The sequence below is a fragment of the Palaemon carinicauda genome, chromosome 30 (genome assembly GCF_036898095.1).
Source record: "Palaemon carinicauda isolate YSFRI2023 chromosome 30, ASM3689809v2, whole genome shotgun sequence".
In the NCBI taxonomy this organism is placed as follows: Eukaryota; Metazoa; Arthropoda; class Malacostraca; order Decapoda; family Palaemonidae; genus Palaemon; species Palaemon carinicauda.
In genome coordinates this window covers 29623723-29641470 of record NC_090754.1, presented here as the reverse complement: position 1 = coordinate 29641470, position 17748 = coordinate 29623723, and the positions used below count along the sequence as shown (strand labels likewise).

The 17748-nt window shown below is 41.2% G+C and overlaps 1 protein-coding gene across 1 annotated transcript in view; it reads left to right on the top strand.

Moving 5' to 3' along the window:
• The window catches only part of hop (tyrosine-protein kinase hopscotch), a 243615-nt gene that overhangs the window by 192826 nt on the left and 33041 nt on the right, over nucleotides 1–17748 (top strand). Inside the window, exon 23 of the mRNA XM_068353566.1 lies at nucleotides 6327–6492. Within this exon, the coding sequence (XP_068209667.1) occupies nucleotides 6327–6485 (159 nt within the window). The 3' untranslated portion in view covers nucleotides 6486–6492. The remainder of the gene's footprint in view (nucleotides 1–6326; nucleotides 6493–17748) is intronic.

The window sequence follows — 17748 nt, the reverse complement described above, 5'->3', positions numbered from 1 at the left end:
ATGTTTACCAATCCCAAAGACATTAAATCTAATGTCAAAGGATAGTCAGAAAATTCTTCAAAATCATGGAAGGTAAAGATAAAGTTATCTTCAGTTTCCGTGGTTACTGCGGGTGTCATTCTTGGGTAATGAATGCTTATTTTTTTTTTTACATTTTTCACATTTTCATTTTGATCAAATGAAAATTTATATTACATATATCATTTTAAGGAGACAGACCCACTTCCCTAAATCTTATGCACTCATAGTTACCTACATGTTTTCTGCTCTCTTTGCCAAGTGTCCCTATGAATTATATGCCTGTTTTGGTATTTTAGATGCCAATTTGTTGTATAAGTGTTATGTAACCTAATATTTTAGTGGCTTGTGTATTTTTTTTATTGTGTGTAATGTGTATAGATAGATAAAGAATTCTAGTATTGTTTACCCCTTTCAACAAAGAATGTTGATATGTACCCTTTAGTTTATTATCCCTTTTACCCCCAAAGGACGTACTGGTACATTTCACAAAACTCATCCCTTTACCCCCATGGACGTACCGGTACGTCCTTGCAAAAAAAGGCTATAAAAATTCTTTTTTTCATATTTTTGATAATTTTTTGAGAAAATTCAGGCATTTTCCAAGAGAATGAGACCAACCTGACCTCTCTATGACAAAAATTAGGGCTGTTAGAGCAATTTAAAAAAAAATATACTGCAAAATGTGCTAGGGAAAAAATAACCCCTTTGGGGTTAAGGGTTGGAAATTTCCAAATAGCCTGGGGGTAAAAGGGTTAAATGATAACATATAAGAACAGCTGACATATAAGAAAAACATGGAAATATGCAGGTTTTCTCAATCATTATCAATAAAGATGCATATCAGTTTGTAATTAAAATAAGGATATCATTTTAAGGAAAGCTTCAGCTTGAATGAAATGGAATACAGATAAGAATGATTTATCTTCTTAATAATGTACAGGGTATATAAACCTTTGATCCAGCTGGAATTAGAGTGGTGATGTAATGATTGACCCCTTCCAGCCACTGTCACCTTTAATTCTCACTCATTCTTTAGTTGCAGCTTCTGAAAGCTGCATTTATTTTGTGTGGGGAAATTTTTGTTTGATACATTTTGCCAACAGTTTTTTTTTGTATCATAATTCATCTAGGTAAATGTGGATAAGGGTTAGGTTGGGTAGGGAATGTTGGGCTTTTGTCAGTGCGTATGGGCCAGGTTGTGAGAAAAGTCAAGAAGAGCGGAATGAGTTCTGGAATGAATTAACTAGGTGTGTAGAAGGACTGGGTAGAAGGAATTATGTAGTTGTCATGGGTGATTTAAATGCCAGAGTAGGCGCTGGAGAGGTAGAAGGTGTCATTGGTAAGTATGGCGTAACAGGTGAAAATGAGAGTGGTGAGAGACTGGTAGATATGTGTGTTGAGCAAGAGATGGTGATAAGTTGTAGCTTTTTCAAAAAGAAAGATAAAAACAAGTATGCATGGGTAAGAGTGGCAAAAGGAAGAGTGGTAGAAAAGGCGTTAGTGGATTATGTGTTGATAACTAAAAGAATGTTTGGAAGATTGAAAGACATGCACGCGTTTAGGGGTATGGCTAACGGTATGTCTGATCAATTTTTGGTGGAAGGAAAATTAGTTGTAGCAAAAAAGTGGGGAATAGAGTAAGTGGATGTAAAAGGGAGCTAGTGAGGGTTGAAGAGCTAATAAAACCGAGGGTAAAACGTAAATATCAAGAAAGGTTGAAAATGGGATATGACAAAGTGAAAGTAAGAGAAACTGGTAATTTAGAGGAGTGGAAGTTAGTAAAAGAAAATTTTGTTGGGATTGCAAGTGATGTGTGTGGCAAGAAGTTTGTTGGAGGCAGCATGAGGAAGGGCAGTGAATGGTGGAATGAAAGAGTGAAGGTAAAAGTGGAAGAGAAAAAGAGGGCTTTTGAAGAATGGCTGCAGAGTAATAGTGTAGAGAAATATGAAAGATATAGAGAGAAAAATGTGGAAGTAAAGCGCAAGGTAATTGAGGCAAAGAGGGCAGCTGACCTGAGGTGGGGTCAGGGATTGGGTCATTCATATGAAGAGAATAAGAAGTAGTTTTGGAAAGAAATGAAGAGAGCAATGAAGGCTGGTTCAAGAATTGAAGAGACAGTGAAAGATGGAAATGGAAGGTTGTTAAAAGGAGAGGAGGCAAAGAAAAGGTGGGCGAAATATTTTGAAAGTTTACTGAATGTTGAGGATAATACAGAGGCAGATAGAATTGCTGTTGCAGGTGTTGAGGTGCCTGTGATGGGAGATGAGAATGAGAGAGAGATTACAAGAGAGGAAGTGAGGAGAGCACTAGATGAAACGAGAGTAGGAAAAGCATCTGGTATGGATGGTGTAAGAGCTGAGATGTTGAAGGAAGGGGGTGTGACTGTACTTAAATGGTTGGTGAGATTGTTTAATGTGTGTTTTGTGTTGTCAATTGTACCAGTAGATTGGGTTTGTCCGTGTATTGTACCACTATATAAGGGTAAGGGAGATGTGCATGAGTGTTGTAATTCAAGGGGTATTAGTTTGTTGAGTGTAGTTGGAAAAGTGTATGGTAGAGTACTGATTTATAGGATTAAGGATAAAACAGAGAATGCAATCTTAGAAGTACAGGGTGGTTTTAGAAGAGGTAGGGGTTGTATGAATCAGATTTTTACAGTCAGGCAGATATGCGAGAAATATTTAGCAAAAGGTAAGGAGGTGTATGTTGCGTTTATGGATCTGGAGAAAGCGTATGATAGAGTTGATAGGGAAACAATGTGGAATGTGATGAGGTTATATGGAGTTGGTGGAAGGTTGTTGTAAGTAGTGAAAAGTTTCTACAAAGGTAGTAAAGCATATTTTAGGATAGGAAATGAAGTGAGCGATTGGTTTCCGGCGAGAGTGGGGCTGAGACAGGGATGTGTGATGTCACTGTGGTTGTTTCACTTGTATGTTGATGGAGTGGTGAGAGAGGCGAATGCTCGAGTGCTTGGACGAGGATTGAAACTGGTAGACGAGAATGACCATGAATGGGAGGTAAATCAGTTGTTGTTAGCTTTTTTGATAGAATCACTATTATCGTCTTTGCTTTCTGATATTTCTCTTTTGGAGAAATATCTATTCAAAGAAGCCTGTTTCTGACGATTCCTCAATATATTCCTAAAATGACTCATACACTTATCATTAACACTCTGCATGAGACGACTTGTGTGAAGTTTTTCTGGGTGTTTCTTTTCAATGAAACTTGTAAGGTTTTCATACCAACCGATAGCTTCCTTTATTTCTGACGATGTCGTTTCTTCAGTCTCCCCCCCCCCGTCCTCGCCTCCACTAGAGCTGTGCTCTTCTTGAATAATCGTCAACTGCATTGCCTCTAACTCCTTTTAAGTCTTCAGTCGTAAGCTCCTCCCTGTGCTCCTCGATAAGGTTATGGACGTCAGCCTCATCGACAACAAGCCCCATGGACCTCCCGATTGAAATTATTTCCTCAACATCACCCTCAGGGGCAGGATCATCAACGGCCTCGTCTTCGGTTGAGGGATCGAAACCTTCAAAGTCTCGTTCTGCTACAACAGCTGGCCACAGTTTCTTCCATGAGGAGTTCAAGGTGCGCCGTGAAACCTCATTCCAAGCTGTGTCGATCATCTTCAGGCATTGAACGATGTCAAAATGCCCCTTCAAAATTCACGGAGCGTGAGTTGAGTGCTTTCAGTCACTTCGAAGCATCTTCTGAACAGATGCTTCGTGTAAAGCTTCTTGAAGTTGGCAATCACTTGCTGGTCCATAGGCTGGAGGAGATGGGTGGTGTTTGGTGGCAGATAGAGAACCTTAATGAAAGAGAAGTCAGGATGAATGATGTCCTCGAGGCCAGGAGGGTGAGCAGGGGCATTGTCCAGCACCAGGAGACATTTCAGAGAAAGATCATTCTCTTCTAAATAGTTCTTGACAGCAGGACCGAAGCAGACGTTTATCCACTCAATAAATATGGTCCTCGTGACCCAGGCCTTATCATTAGACTTTCAAAATACCAAGAGCTTCTCCTTCGTGATATTTTGTGCCTTGAAGGCACGAGGATTTTCTGAGTGGTATACCAGTAGGAGCTTAATTTTTAAGTCCCCACTGGCATTTGCACAAAATGCGAGCGTTAGTCTGTCCTTCATTGGTTTATGGCCTGGAAGTTTCCTTTCTTCAGCTGTGATATATGTATGACGGGGCCTTTTCTTCCAGAAAAGGACAGTTTCATCGCAGTTAAAAAAACTTGCTGAGGAATGAAGCCTTCTCTGGAAATTACGTTCTCAAACTTCTTGAGGAATTCTTCTGCTGCTTTCTTGTCAGAACTGGCCGCCTCTCCATGCCTGACGACTGAGTGATTACCAGTCCTCTTCCTAAACCGATCAAACCACCCATGAGAAGCCTTAAACTCTTGGGGAGCTTGCTGCAACGTTCCTTAGCCTTCGCCGTCTCTCTGGGCTTCCACGAGATCGGTAAAGATGGCGCTCGCCTTGTGCGAAATTACCGATTGCGTGAGTGTATCACCAGCGATTTCCTTCTCTTTAATCCACTGAAGAAGGAATCTCTCCATCTCATTGTTGATTGAGGTCCTTCCACTGGCAAGGATAGTCATGCCTTTAGAAGACTTACTTGCTTTAATGGCTTCTTTATTCTTAATAATTGTACCAATCGTAGATTGGTTATGGCCGTACGTATTAGCGAGGGTAACGATGCGCATGCCTTCTTATTTCTTTATGATCTCCAGCTTCGTTTCCATAGTTATCATCTTCTTACTTCTGCCTTTAACATCACTAGCAATCTTGGGACCCATGGCTAACAAATTAAAGTTATGATTAAGCACTAAAATGCACAAAAAATAACAATATCGCAAGCACTCACACGAGATCAAGTCTTTACGAAACGTACACGAGATTCTGAACTGAGCGCGCGTATGACAAAGAGAGAGAGAGGCAGCATTTCTCTCAAGCATTGTGGGAGGATTTTCGGCTAATAGCGTATCGGCATCTTAGTGACGCCGTGACGCCGATCAATAGCAGACCAGCTTCTTAGTGACGTATGCAGTGACGTATGAGCATGGTGGTAAGCTACTGACTCGCACAGTCGGACGCGTAGAAACCGCCAAATTTGAGTTACGGAATTCGATGCCGTAAGGTGGGGAAAATGTCGTAATGAGGGGACGAAAAAAAATCGTATTCCACACCGTAACATGAAAAAAACGTAAGCTAAGGACGCCGTATGCTGGGGATCTACTGTATGTATATATATATATATATATATACATATATATATATATATATATATATGTATATATATATATATATATATATACTGTATATATATTATATTTATGATATATATGCAGTCTACTTCATATATCATTTATATTTTTTTCATTCTCTATCATTAAGTTTTCTAAATATCTTCCTTTCTTCATCTTGCTTTATATTACTCAAATTAATATGCAGCAGTCTATTCTGTAAGCATATTTCACTTGTATAATAATACAATCCTTTTGTTCGATCCATTTTTACTTGTCATAATGAAATTATTTTGTAATTCAGCTTCTCCCGTCTAACATGCTATCAACTTCTCCCAAGGTGTTTTAAGCAATTTGGTTAGTAACTTCAATCCTTAACTGTGGCATAATTTGGGCACTGCTTCTCACTTTTGGAGTTCCTCTCCAAAGCTGTTTCTTTCAATCCATCCTCCAAAATCATCTCTGCCTGTTCTTATGCAACTCCGTGTGTCTCCTTCTAAACAATGTGCAATATCGTCAATAGAAAATCATTATAATTCCTCATAGGTTGTTTTTGAGAAGTATCCTCTATGTACTAGATTATTTTTATCTTGATAAATACACCTGGTTTCTCCAACATCAGTTGCTGATGACCACAAGGAAATATTGATAAGGTAGAAAATATGTGGTACACAGTATTCAATGTTTTCCAATGTATAGAGAATATGCTAAACTGTTTGTTGCATATATTATGAAGAAAAGGGTTCTTATATAGAGAGAAACCCAACCCATTGATAATAGGTATAATGGACCTCTTTTTTTTATTGTTTTTTAAACATTTAAGTGGATGTATATATTACCCAACCTATTACAACTAATAAATTTAAAGCATATATTATCAATTCTTAAATGAAAAAGCAAGCATGTTTAAGAAATATGCTCAGAATGCATCCAGTGGTATTGTTCATATTCTATTATAGCATTTACATATTAATCTATGTGATCTTATAACTGAATAAAGTTTGATTTTTCTTTATTACATATCATGCATTATTTTTTTTAAATTTTCTTTAAAGGCTTTGAAGGACGGAAGACGTCTGACGTGTAAATCGCCATGCAAGCCAAATATTTATACAAAACTCATTAGACGATGCTGGGATGATGAACCTGCGGAACGTCCAAACTTTTCCGAATTGATGTCCATAATTCGTGAACTTCAGGAAGAATGCTTGTAGATATAGAGTAAGTTAATATTGTTTATGCCTTGTCAAGAAAGTAAGAAATGATTTATGACTATGGTGTGTTTTACTTTCATAAACAAAATAGATATAGAGGGAAGTTATAGTTTTACAATAAAACCTGGATTTAGATAGTTAGTGCAGTTAAAAGACAGTATTTTGTGATATGCAAATGGGAAATATGCAAAAACTTGTACTTAGATTGAGTGACAAAACTTATTAATAAACTTTAAAATAAACAAAAAGAAAATAAGGTTTACTAGTATAATACAGTGCAGTAAAATACTTGTTGATTAAGTAAGATAGAATTTGGGTGTTAGTAAAAATGATAGTACTGTAGATAATCTTTATTCTTTTATTTTTGTTCACAATTCATTTTTATATTTATATACATATACCGAGGCACTTCCCCCAGCCTGACAAGGGACTCAACCGAGTTCGGCTGGTACCGCTAGGATGCCACAGCCCACCCTCCCCTGTTATCCACCACAGATGAAGCTTCATAACGCTGAATCCCCTACTGCTGCTACCTCCGTTGTCATCCAAGGCGACCAGAGGAAGCAGCAGGGCCTACTGGAACTGTGCCACAATCGCTCGGCATTCATTCCTATTTCTAGCATGCTCTCTTACCTCTCACATCTATCCTCCTATCACCCAGAGCTTTCTTCACTCCATCCATCCACCCAAACCTTGGCCTTCCTCGTGTACTTCTCCCATCAACTCTTGCATTCATCACCTTCTTTAGCAGACAGCCATTTTCCATTCTTTCAACATGGCCAAACCACCTCAACACATTCATATCCACTCTAGCTGCTAACTCATTTCTTACACCCGTTCTCACCCTCACTACTTCGTTCCTAACCCTATCTACTCGAGATACACCAGCCATACTCCTCAGACACTTCATCTCAAACACATTCTATTTCTGTCTCTCCGTCGCTTTCATTCCCCACAACTCCAATCCATACATCACTGTTGGTACAATCACTTTCTCATACAGAACTCTTTACATTCATGCCCAACCCTCTATTCTTTACCACTCCCTTCACTGCCCCCGACACTTTGCATCCTTCATTCACTCTCTGATGTACATCTGCTTCCACTCCACCATTTGCTGCAACAACAATCTAGTTAATATTTGTTTCTGAGTGACATGCACCTTTAATAAATTATTTCCTCAGTTTGAAAGGCCTCTGCTTGGTTCTCATTTAGTGTGCACATGCTGTGTTTACTGATGTGCTTACGAGAAGCTTTAATCAGCTTTGCTTGTTTTCGTTAGTTTTTCCTTATGGAGGATTGTTGGTGCCAGTCATTGTCTGCAAGTAGCCCAAAATCTCCTCGCCAAATTTCATTTTTGCTGTTTCTATCTTTTACAACTTGTATATGAATAGGAACTGAACTATCCTGATTAAACCTAGATGGGCTAAGGAGATGGAAGAAGAGGCAGGAGGAGTAAAGGTGTAAAAAAGTGAAGGGGAGAGAACTAGGAGAGAGAGGTGAGGAGGACCTTCTGGAGGGACATTCTTGTGTTCATAAGAATATTGCATTGAAGTAAAGACTTTGGAATTGGAATTGTTCAAGTGAAAGTAGGAATCTGCACCTTCATTAGATCGGTAGTCTGTGTATGTTTGTATTTGTCTTTCCTTTCACGGTACACAAGTTTAGCTCCCTTTTTGGGAAGGATCCTCAGAATCAATCTTCTATCCTCCAAGGGTAATAAAAGACCAATATGTATCCATGACAACTGACGTAAGTGTGATGCCTCTGTGATTATTGCAATCAGACAGGTCTCTCTCTCTCTTTTTTTTTTTTTTTTTTTTTTTTTTTTTTTTTTTTTTTTTTTTTTTTTTTTTTTTTTTACCAACACTCCTAACTCCAATTCATCATGTTTTCCCTCTTCATGACACATTCTACAAAATAATATTGTAAGTCTTCTGGGGGTCACTTCATTTTCAGCCAGTATCATCTCACCAGTTATTCCATCATAACCAGGGGCTTTCCATCACTTGAGTTATACACTGAATTCATTCATGAGAGCATTAACGTCTTCATCAGCTTCAGGTATATCAATAAAAATTTTTCAATATTTAACTTAGCCGGTGATTATATAAGCTGCAACTCTGTTGCTCGACAGAAAACTCTACGTTAAAAATCCGCCAGCGATCGCTATGCAGGTAGGGGGTGTACTTCAACAGCGCCATCTGTCGTGCAGGTACTCAGTACTCAATGTAAACAAAGAACTCAATTTTCTCTCTGTCGGGCTACCGGCAAGACCTACTAATTCGCTGTTGCTAACTGGATTTGTTTTCACAACTATTGGTGAAGTACACTATTCTAGTTTTGAGCTTTCGCTATGCAGGTGTTTTATCTTCATCTCAAAACTTGAACTCGTTTTGGATAGATTTAATTATGGTGACAAAGAGAGTATGGACTTTCTTTCACTTTTAAATGGCCGACCCTTCCCTTAGACGGAAGTGTGTTTAGGCTTTTAGTAATTATCTTATCACGTTATAGATTTTCCTCTATATATTTTATATCTCTCCGCCTTTATTAGGCCTCTTCGATTAACTTTCCTTTTTTTATAAACATATAAAATAAATTTTAATGCTTTGTTTATATAGACCTTTCCTGAGAGTAGGCGGTCCTAACTTGGAAACCGAAGTTAATCAACATTGAGCCCTTTATATCGTCTTTAGCTTTTAAAGGATTTAAAACTTTTTAAATGTAATATTTTATGAAAGAATTTCTTTGATAGTCTTCGTACTGTTTTCAAAGATGAACTAACGTTTAGTTTTTTATGCGCAGTTGTTGACGTTCAGGACGTTCAACATGCGCTCTATCGTTACGATAGAGAGAGAGTGTATCACGGTTTCACTTTGCAGTAAGAGTAAATCGATTCTGACGTTTTGTTCATTCTTTCTTAGCTTAAATGTTTTAAATTCTAATTTAAAGGAACTTTTTATTTGAAAAACCTTTCAGTTTTTTCCTTTAGTCAAATAACATGTTTTTTTGACGATATATAATTGGGCTCTTCTCTTAGGTGCGAAATCAAGAGAGAAAGAGAGAGAGAGATAGAGACGGAGGGAGAGAGAGGAGAGAAAACGTTCCGTTCAAGCGGGTAACGTTGTTCTCGTGTTACTCTCGTCCCTAGTCTCTGTACGGGGAGGAAGGATAAAACGTTTTTAGGTTTTTATTCTCGTCCCCAGACTATGTGCGGTGAGAGATTGAAAACGTAGTTATATGAACTAGTGTTTAGTCTCTTTCCCAGCCACTGATTTTTCTTTTTATCTTAAAATATATTTTCTGTTTTTTGCTGGTATTATGAGCTTGCATTATACGACTAATTTCGCAATTACTACCTTTTAATGAAGGGTAGAATTGCGTGTTTCAGGTAGAAATAAGTGCAAAACAGAAAATCGAAGTGATAAAGTGATATGCGCAAAGTGTTACAGTGTTGCGTCCGAGGCGCAAAGTGTTACAGTGTTGCGTCCGAGGGTTCGTCTGTTCGTGCCTGTCGTTCACCTAGTCCGGGACCTCTTGCAAGCTCCCAAGCCCAGGGGAGAAGTAATGTCAAAAGACTTATGGGTTCGAGAGGCCTTGACCAACGAACAGACGTTTTCCCTCTATGGTATCGGGTGTTTCTTACCAAGATCTCCCCTACCATAAGACGAGAGAGACGTTGTTTCTCCTCGCCATCCGTAGGCTTTTCGCATAAGAAACTTGTCACAAGGTTTCGAAGCCCTTAAGCAAAAGTCAGTCCTTTCAGGACAGGTCCAGCGTCCTGGTTACAGCCATTAGGACAGCTCTGACCCTATGCAGTCATCGGATAACTGCTCGCCGCCTAACAAAAGCGTAACACAGACTCCGAAAGTCTTTTTTTGTAGGCAAAGTGTTGCGGTCACAGACGTTACCCTCGTCTATTACCACAACCATTTCCGTTGATCCTTAAGGGGTTGTATGGCAAAACATGCAGTATATGCTTGCCTCCCTTATGGAAGACTATTCTGCCGATTAGTCCGTTGAGTCTAGCCGTTTATCTCATCGATATCCTGGCTTTCAGCCAACCTAACGTTCCTTTGTGCTTACTGTTGACGTTGGCGTAGCTTAGTCACGTCAGTCAGGTTGTTTAGAACCACACTCGATGCGGTCTCGTGTGGTTTTTCAGCCGCATTTGGACGTTAGGCCACTGGCTGATGCTCCTGTTGACGTTCTAGACGTTCACTAACAATCGGAGTTGACTTGTTTTGACGCTGTGTGTCAACCTCTGCATTCTAGAGTTGTTTTGACTGCTCAATCTAGGCAGTCAAAGCAGTCTCGAGTGGACGCTGTACGTCCTCACGCAACTGTTGTGGTTGACAGTTCATTTGTTGACAGTTCACAGACTGTCAAGCAGTTACATGACGTTGCGTTCTGGTCCGCTACTAATGCACCAGTGAGAGACTCAGCTTTTATCGGACAAGGTTCCTGTAGATGAGGAAGTTGCTGTTCTCCCTCCTACTGATATTCCCTTGAGGACTCTGTCAGATGGAGAGGAGCCTTAAGCTGCTTAGCCTCCTATGGACTTTAATTAAATCATGATGATTTTTTTAAGGATCTTCGTCCGGATCTTGTAACTGCTGCTCCTCGTTCGCCTAAACGTCAGAACTTACACTAGGCCTAGCTACTTCGAAGCCGTTGTTTTTAAGCTAGTGCTCTCTCGCTCTCCTAGAGAGCGTTACGTTGGCTAGGCGACTGGTTTTTCACCAGGAGGAGTTTGGGGGATACAGCCTTTGCTTTCCCTTCTTTTAAACTGGTTTATAGAGCGAGAGTCTGATATGACACGAGAGAAGTTCTCGGCTTGGGAGTTCATGCCTCTGCCCAGATAGACTTCTCAATTCTGGTAGACTCTCCCTGGCGCCTAGCCAGGAGACGCTCCAAGTTGTTTACAGGTCAACTTCTCAGCTGTTGTCGAGCCTTTGAAGTTTTGCTGTACAGTGATACCTCGGTACTCGACCATAATCCGTTCGAGATCCGTGTTCGACCTCCGATTTGTTCGAGTACCGAATTTTTTTTCCCCATAAGAAATAATGGTATATATTCTATTCCGTTCCCAAGCACTCGAACAGGCCCAAAATATTAATAAAACGTGTACCTAAACAACAATAATTATCTAAATGTGTATGAAATTGGTCAGAAAATCCTATAAAACAATTTTAAACCATTTACTGTACTAAAATAAAACAATTTTAAACCATTTTCTGTACTGTAGTGAACATACCTTTGAGCAGCGGTTCGATGGCATACAGGGATGGATGTGGAGAGGATGGAAGGGGGAGGTTACTGCTTGGAAGGAGAGTCCCCTTCCATGATGTGGCGGGGTAGTTCTCCTTCAGGAGTTGTTTCTCTCTCCAATGAAAGGGTGGGCAGATCTATTTCAGGGGTTTCTTCTCTTCTTTGTCTCTTCTTTGGAGGAGAAACAGGCTTTGATGTAGCAGCTTTCTTTTCTTTTGTGAAAAACTGGTCTATTGTTAATTGTTTCTTCCTCCTCTGCAGTATTCTTCGAAAATGATACATGACACTATCATTAAACATATGCACTGCCCGGTTTGCTACTGCAATTTCTGGGTGGTATTTTTCAGCAAAAGCCTGCACATCTGCCCACTTGGAACAAATTTCATTGATGAGAGAACTTGGAACATCCTCCCTTACCTCATCCTCTTCTGAAGATTCCTGCTCCACAATCAGATCCTGCTGCTGTTGTTGTTGCAGGTGCAACAATTCCTCCACAGTCAACTCGGTAGAATGGCTTTCTACAAGCTCATCAATATCATCCTTGTCGACCTCAAGCCCCAAACTCCTGCCCATGACAACAATTTCCTCAACGACATCAGTGTCATCAGAAATTACAGGGGTAGCAGTGCTTGGACCCGCCTCTGGTTGGAAACCTTCAAACTCCCTCTCTGTGACACATGATGGCCACAGCTTACGCCAGGCAGAGTTCAATGTCCTATAGGTCACACCTCGCCAAGCTTGGTCAATCATGTTAACAGAGTTGAGGATGCTGAAGTGTTCCTTCCAGAATTCCTTTAGGGTCAACTTCGTGTCACTGGTCACTTCAAAACACTTTCTGAAAAGGGCCTTGGTATAGAGTTTTTTGAAGTTTGAAATGACCTGTTGGTCCATGGGCTGGAGTATGGGAGTAGTATTGGGGGGCAAGAATTTGATTTTGATAAAGCTGTATTCTTCTTTCAAGTCATCCTCGAGACCTGGAGGATGTGCAGGAGCATTGTCCATAACCAGAAGACATTTCATTGGCAAGCTCTTTTCAATGAGGTAAGCCTTAACCTGGGGGGCAAACACTTCGTTTATCCACTCAGTAAAGAATTGTCTTGTGACCCAAGATTTAGTGTTCGAGCGCCACATAACTGGTAGTGCACTTTTACAAATATTATTTCGTTTGAACACCCGGGGGTTGTCCGAGTGGTACACTAACAAGGGTTTGATCTTGCAATCGCCACTTGCATTTGCACACAGCAACAATGTTAGCCTATCTTTCATTGGCTTGTGACCTGGCATCTTCGTCTCGTCCTTGGTAATGTACGTATTGGCTGGCATTTTCTTCCAAAATAACCCAGTCTCATCACAATTAAAGACTTGTTGTGCGATCAAATTTTGTTCATTTATGTACCGATCGAATTCCCCCACGTATTTATCGGCTGCAATTTGATCCGAACTAGCTGCCTCCCCATGCCTAGTAACACGATGAATACCTGTTCTATTACGAAACTTTTCAAACCAACCCCTGCTCGCTTTAAATGTAAATGAATCACTTTCACTGGTACTCGGACTTTTCTTCACTAATTCTTCATAGATATGCAACGCTTTTTCACAAATGAACGCTTCACTAACACTTTCCCCGGCCAACTGTTTTTCTTTAATAAATATTAAAAGCAACTTTTCCATCTCCTCAATCACTTGTGGCCTTTGCTTAGTTACCGCCGTAACTCCCGTTGCAACATTCGCCTTCTTAATCATTTCTTTATGCTTTAAAAACGTAGAAATGGTCGACTTCGCCATTCCGTATTCTACCGCTAAATCGGACACTCGTACACCATTCTCATATTTCGCTATAATTTCCTTCTTCAACTCGATCGTTGTTCGCACTGTTTTCCTCTTCTCCTTCCCCTTAACACTCATTACTTTCTTGGGACTCATTATGAAAGCTAAAAAAGCAATTAAAAGCACTGAAAATCACTAAATCACAACGAATGCTGATCGCGCGTTGTCTGAGTGACGCTCTCGAGAGAACTGATGCTTCCCGAACAAGCGAGAGTGGCCGAGATGGCGCGATCATCACAAAGCCCATGCGGTCGTCACGTGTTCGGCTGGTCGAGTACCGAATTTTTGGTCGAGCACCGCAGCAAAAATTTCTCGAAAATTTTGGTCGAACTCCGAATTGTTCGAGTATAGAGTCATTCGACTACCGAGGTATCACTGTACTATTATGTCACGCATAACAAGGCTTTCAGGGATGGTAAATGGTTCCGCCTCAGTCGCTAACCCCGTCTGTTGCCACACCTGCTCCCGTAGACCCTAAATGGGCTTTGCTGCAAGACATGCAGTCCAAGCTTGCGTCCTTGATAGAGGACTTAAATGCGGAGAAGAACCTTCTGGCCAACAACCTTCCAACCGGTCGGTTGTGCGCCCTGTTGACGCTGAGGTAACCTACTCGCGTCTGCCAGTTGAGGTGGTTCCTCCACTGATGCGACCCAGTGTGGGTTGCCAGCCGCACGTTGACGTTAAGCGACGCTCGGAGGTGGTTGTTGACGTTCAGGACGTTCAACAACCAGCAGAGGTGACTTGTTGTGACGCAGTGCGTCAACCTCAGCAACCCGGTAGGGTGTTGACTGCACAACCCAGACGGTCTAGACAGTTTCGGGTTGACGCTGTGCTTCCTCGCGCACCCATGGTTGTTGACAGTTCACAGACTGTGCAGCAGTTCCATGATATTGCGTCCGGCTCCGTCACGCATCCACCAGTGCGACCGGATTCAGCGAGTCAGACGTTGCCCACTCCGTTGCCGTTTCCTCATCAGTTTCGGATGAGGAACCCTCTGATGAGGACGTTGCTGAACAAGACGATCAGCCCCCAGCCCTGCTATCCATCCAGAAGATGCTGAAGAAGGAACGCTGCTCAGTCAGGCTGTGGATGAGTCTGGTAGGGACGCTGTCATCCGTGGATCAATTTGTGTCACTAGGAAGACTACACCTCCGTCCTCTTCTATACCATCTAGCTTTTCACTGGAAAAAGGACAAGACGCTAGAAGCGGTCTCGATCCCGGTTTCCGAAAAGATAAAGTCTTGTCTGACTTGGTGAAAGGACTATATCAACCTAAGAGAGGGTCTTCCCCTGACTGTTCAGACTCCCAACCACGTTCTCTTCTCGGACGCATCGGACGTAGGCTGGGGTGCGACATTAGACGGTCGGGAATGCTCGGGAATATGGAACTCGAGTCAAAGGACAATGCATTTCAACTGCAAGGAGCTACTGGCAGTACGTCTGGCCTGGAAAAGCTTCAGGTCTCTCCTTCAAGGCAAAGTGGTGGAGGTGAACTCGGACAACACCACGGCTTTGGCGTACATCTCCAAGCAAGGAGGGACCTACTCTCTGACGTTGTATGAGATCGCAAGGGACCTCCTCACCTGGTCAAAAGGTCTAGACATATCACTAGTAACGAGGTTCATCCAAGGCAACTTGAATGTCATGGCAGATTGTCTCAGTCGGAAGGGACAAATAATTCCAACATAATGGACCCTCCACAAGGATGTATGCAAGAGACTTTGGGCCACCTGGGGCCAGCCAACCATAGATCTCTTCGCAACCTCGATGACCAAGAGGCTCCCAATATTTTGCTCACCAATCCCGGACCCAGCAGCAGTTCATATAGATGCCTTTCTCCTAGATTGGTCACATCTAGATCTATATGCATTCCCTCCGTTCAAGATTGTCAACAAGGTACTGCAGAAGTTCGCCTCTCACGAAGGGACAAGGTTGACGCTAGTTGCTTCCCTCTGGCCCGCGAGAGAATGGTTCACCGAGGTACTTCGATGGCTAGTAGACGTTCCCAGAACACTTCCCCTAAGGGTGGACCTTCTACGTTAGCCACACGTAAAGAAGGTACACCAAGGCCTCCACGCTCTTCGTCTGACTGCCTTCAGACTATCGAAAGACTCTCGAGAGCTAGAGGCTTTTCGAAGGAGGCAGCCAGAGCGATTGCTAGAGCAAGGAGAACATCCACCCTTAGAGTCTACCAATCGAAGTGGGAAATCTTCCGAAACTGGTGCAAGTCAGTATCCGTATCCTCGACCAGTACCTCTGTAACTCAAATAGCTGACTTCCTCTTATATCTGAGGAAAGAACGATCTCTTTCAGCTCCCCCTATCAAGGGTTACAGAAGCATGTTGGCATCAGTCTTCCGTCACAGAGGCTTAGATCTTTCCAACAATAAAGATCTACAGGACCTCCTTAAGTCTTTTGAGACCACGAAGGAGCGTCGTTTGGTTACACCTGGTTGGAATTTAGACGTGGTACTAAGATTCCTTATGTCAGACAGGTTCGAACCGCTACAATCAGCCTCCCTGAAAGATCTCACCTTAAAGACTATTTTCCTGGTATGCTTAGCCACAGCTAAAAGAGTCAGTGAGATTCATGCCTTCAGCAAGAACATCGGATTCTCATCCGAAACGGCTACATGTTCTACAACTTGGTTTTCTAGCCAAAAACGAGCTGCCTTCTCGGCCTTGGCCAATATCGTTCGATATTCCAAACTTATCGTATGGTTGGAAATGAACTAGAAAGAGTCTTATGACCTGTAAGAGCTCTTAAGTTCTATTTAAAACGAACTAAACCTTTACGAGGCCCGTCTGAAGCTTTATGGTGTTCAGTTAAGAAACCATCTTTGCCTATGTCAAAGAATGCTTTATCCTATTTTATCAGACTGTTAATACGAGAAGCTCATTCCCATCTGAATGAGGAAGACCAAGCTTTGCTGAAGGTAAGGACACACGAAGTTAGAGCTGTCGCAACTTCCGTGGCCTTTAAACAAAATAGATCTCTGCAAAGTATAATCGACGCAACCTATTGGAAAAGCAAGTCAGTGTTCGCGTCTTTTTATCTTAAGAATGTCCAGTCTCTTTACGAGAACTGCTACACTCTGGGACCATTCGTAGCAACGAGTGCAGTAGTGGGTGAGGGCTCAACCACTACAATTCCCTAATTCCATAACCTTTTTAATCTTTCTCTTGAAATGTTTTATTATTGTTTTTGGGTTGTCCGGAAGGCTAAGAAGCCTTTCGCATCCTACTTGATTTGGCGGGTGGTCAAAGTCATTTCTTGAGAAGCGCCTAGATTAGAGGTTTTGATGAGGTCCTGTTGTATTATTATTATTATTATTACTATCCAAGCTACAACCCTAGTTGGAAAAGCAAGATGCTATAAGCCCAGGGGCTCCAACAGGGAAAAATAGCTCAGTGAGGAAAGGAAATAAGGAAATAAATAAATGAAGAGAACAAATTAACAATAGAAACAACGTCAAAACAGACATGTCATATAATAAACTATCAACAACATCAAAAACAAATGTGTCATAAATAAACTATAAAAAGACTATGCCTGCCTGGTCAACAAAAAAGCATTTGCTCCAACTTTGAACTTTTGAAGTTCTACTGATTCAACCACCCGATTAGGAAGATTATTCCACAACTTGGTCACAGCTGGAATAAAACTTCTAGAGTACTGCGTAGTATTGAGCCTCGTGATGGAGAAGGCCTGGCTATTAGAATTAACTGCCTGCCTAGTATTACGAACAGGATAGAATTGTCCAGGGAGATCTGAATGTAAAGGATGGTCAGAGTTGTGAAAAATCTTATGCAACATACATAATGAACTAATTGAACGACGGTGCCAGAGATTAATATCTAGATCAGGAATAAGAAATTTAATAGACCGTAAGTTTCTGTCCAACAAATTAAGATGAGAATCAGCAGCTGAAGACCAGACAGGAGAACAATACTCAAAACAAGGTAGAATGAAAGAATTAAAACACTTCTTCAGAATAGATTGATCACCGAAAATCTTGAAAGACTTTCTCAATAAGCCTATTTTTTGTGAAATTGAAGAAGACACAGACCTTATATGTTTCTCAAAAGTAAATTTACTGTCGAGAATCACACCTAAAATTTTGAAAGAGTCATACATATTTAAAGAAACATTATCAATACTG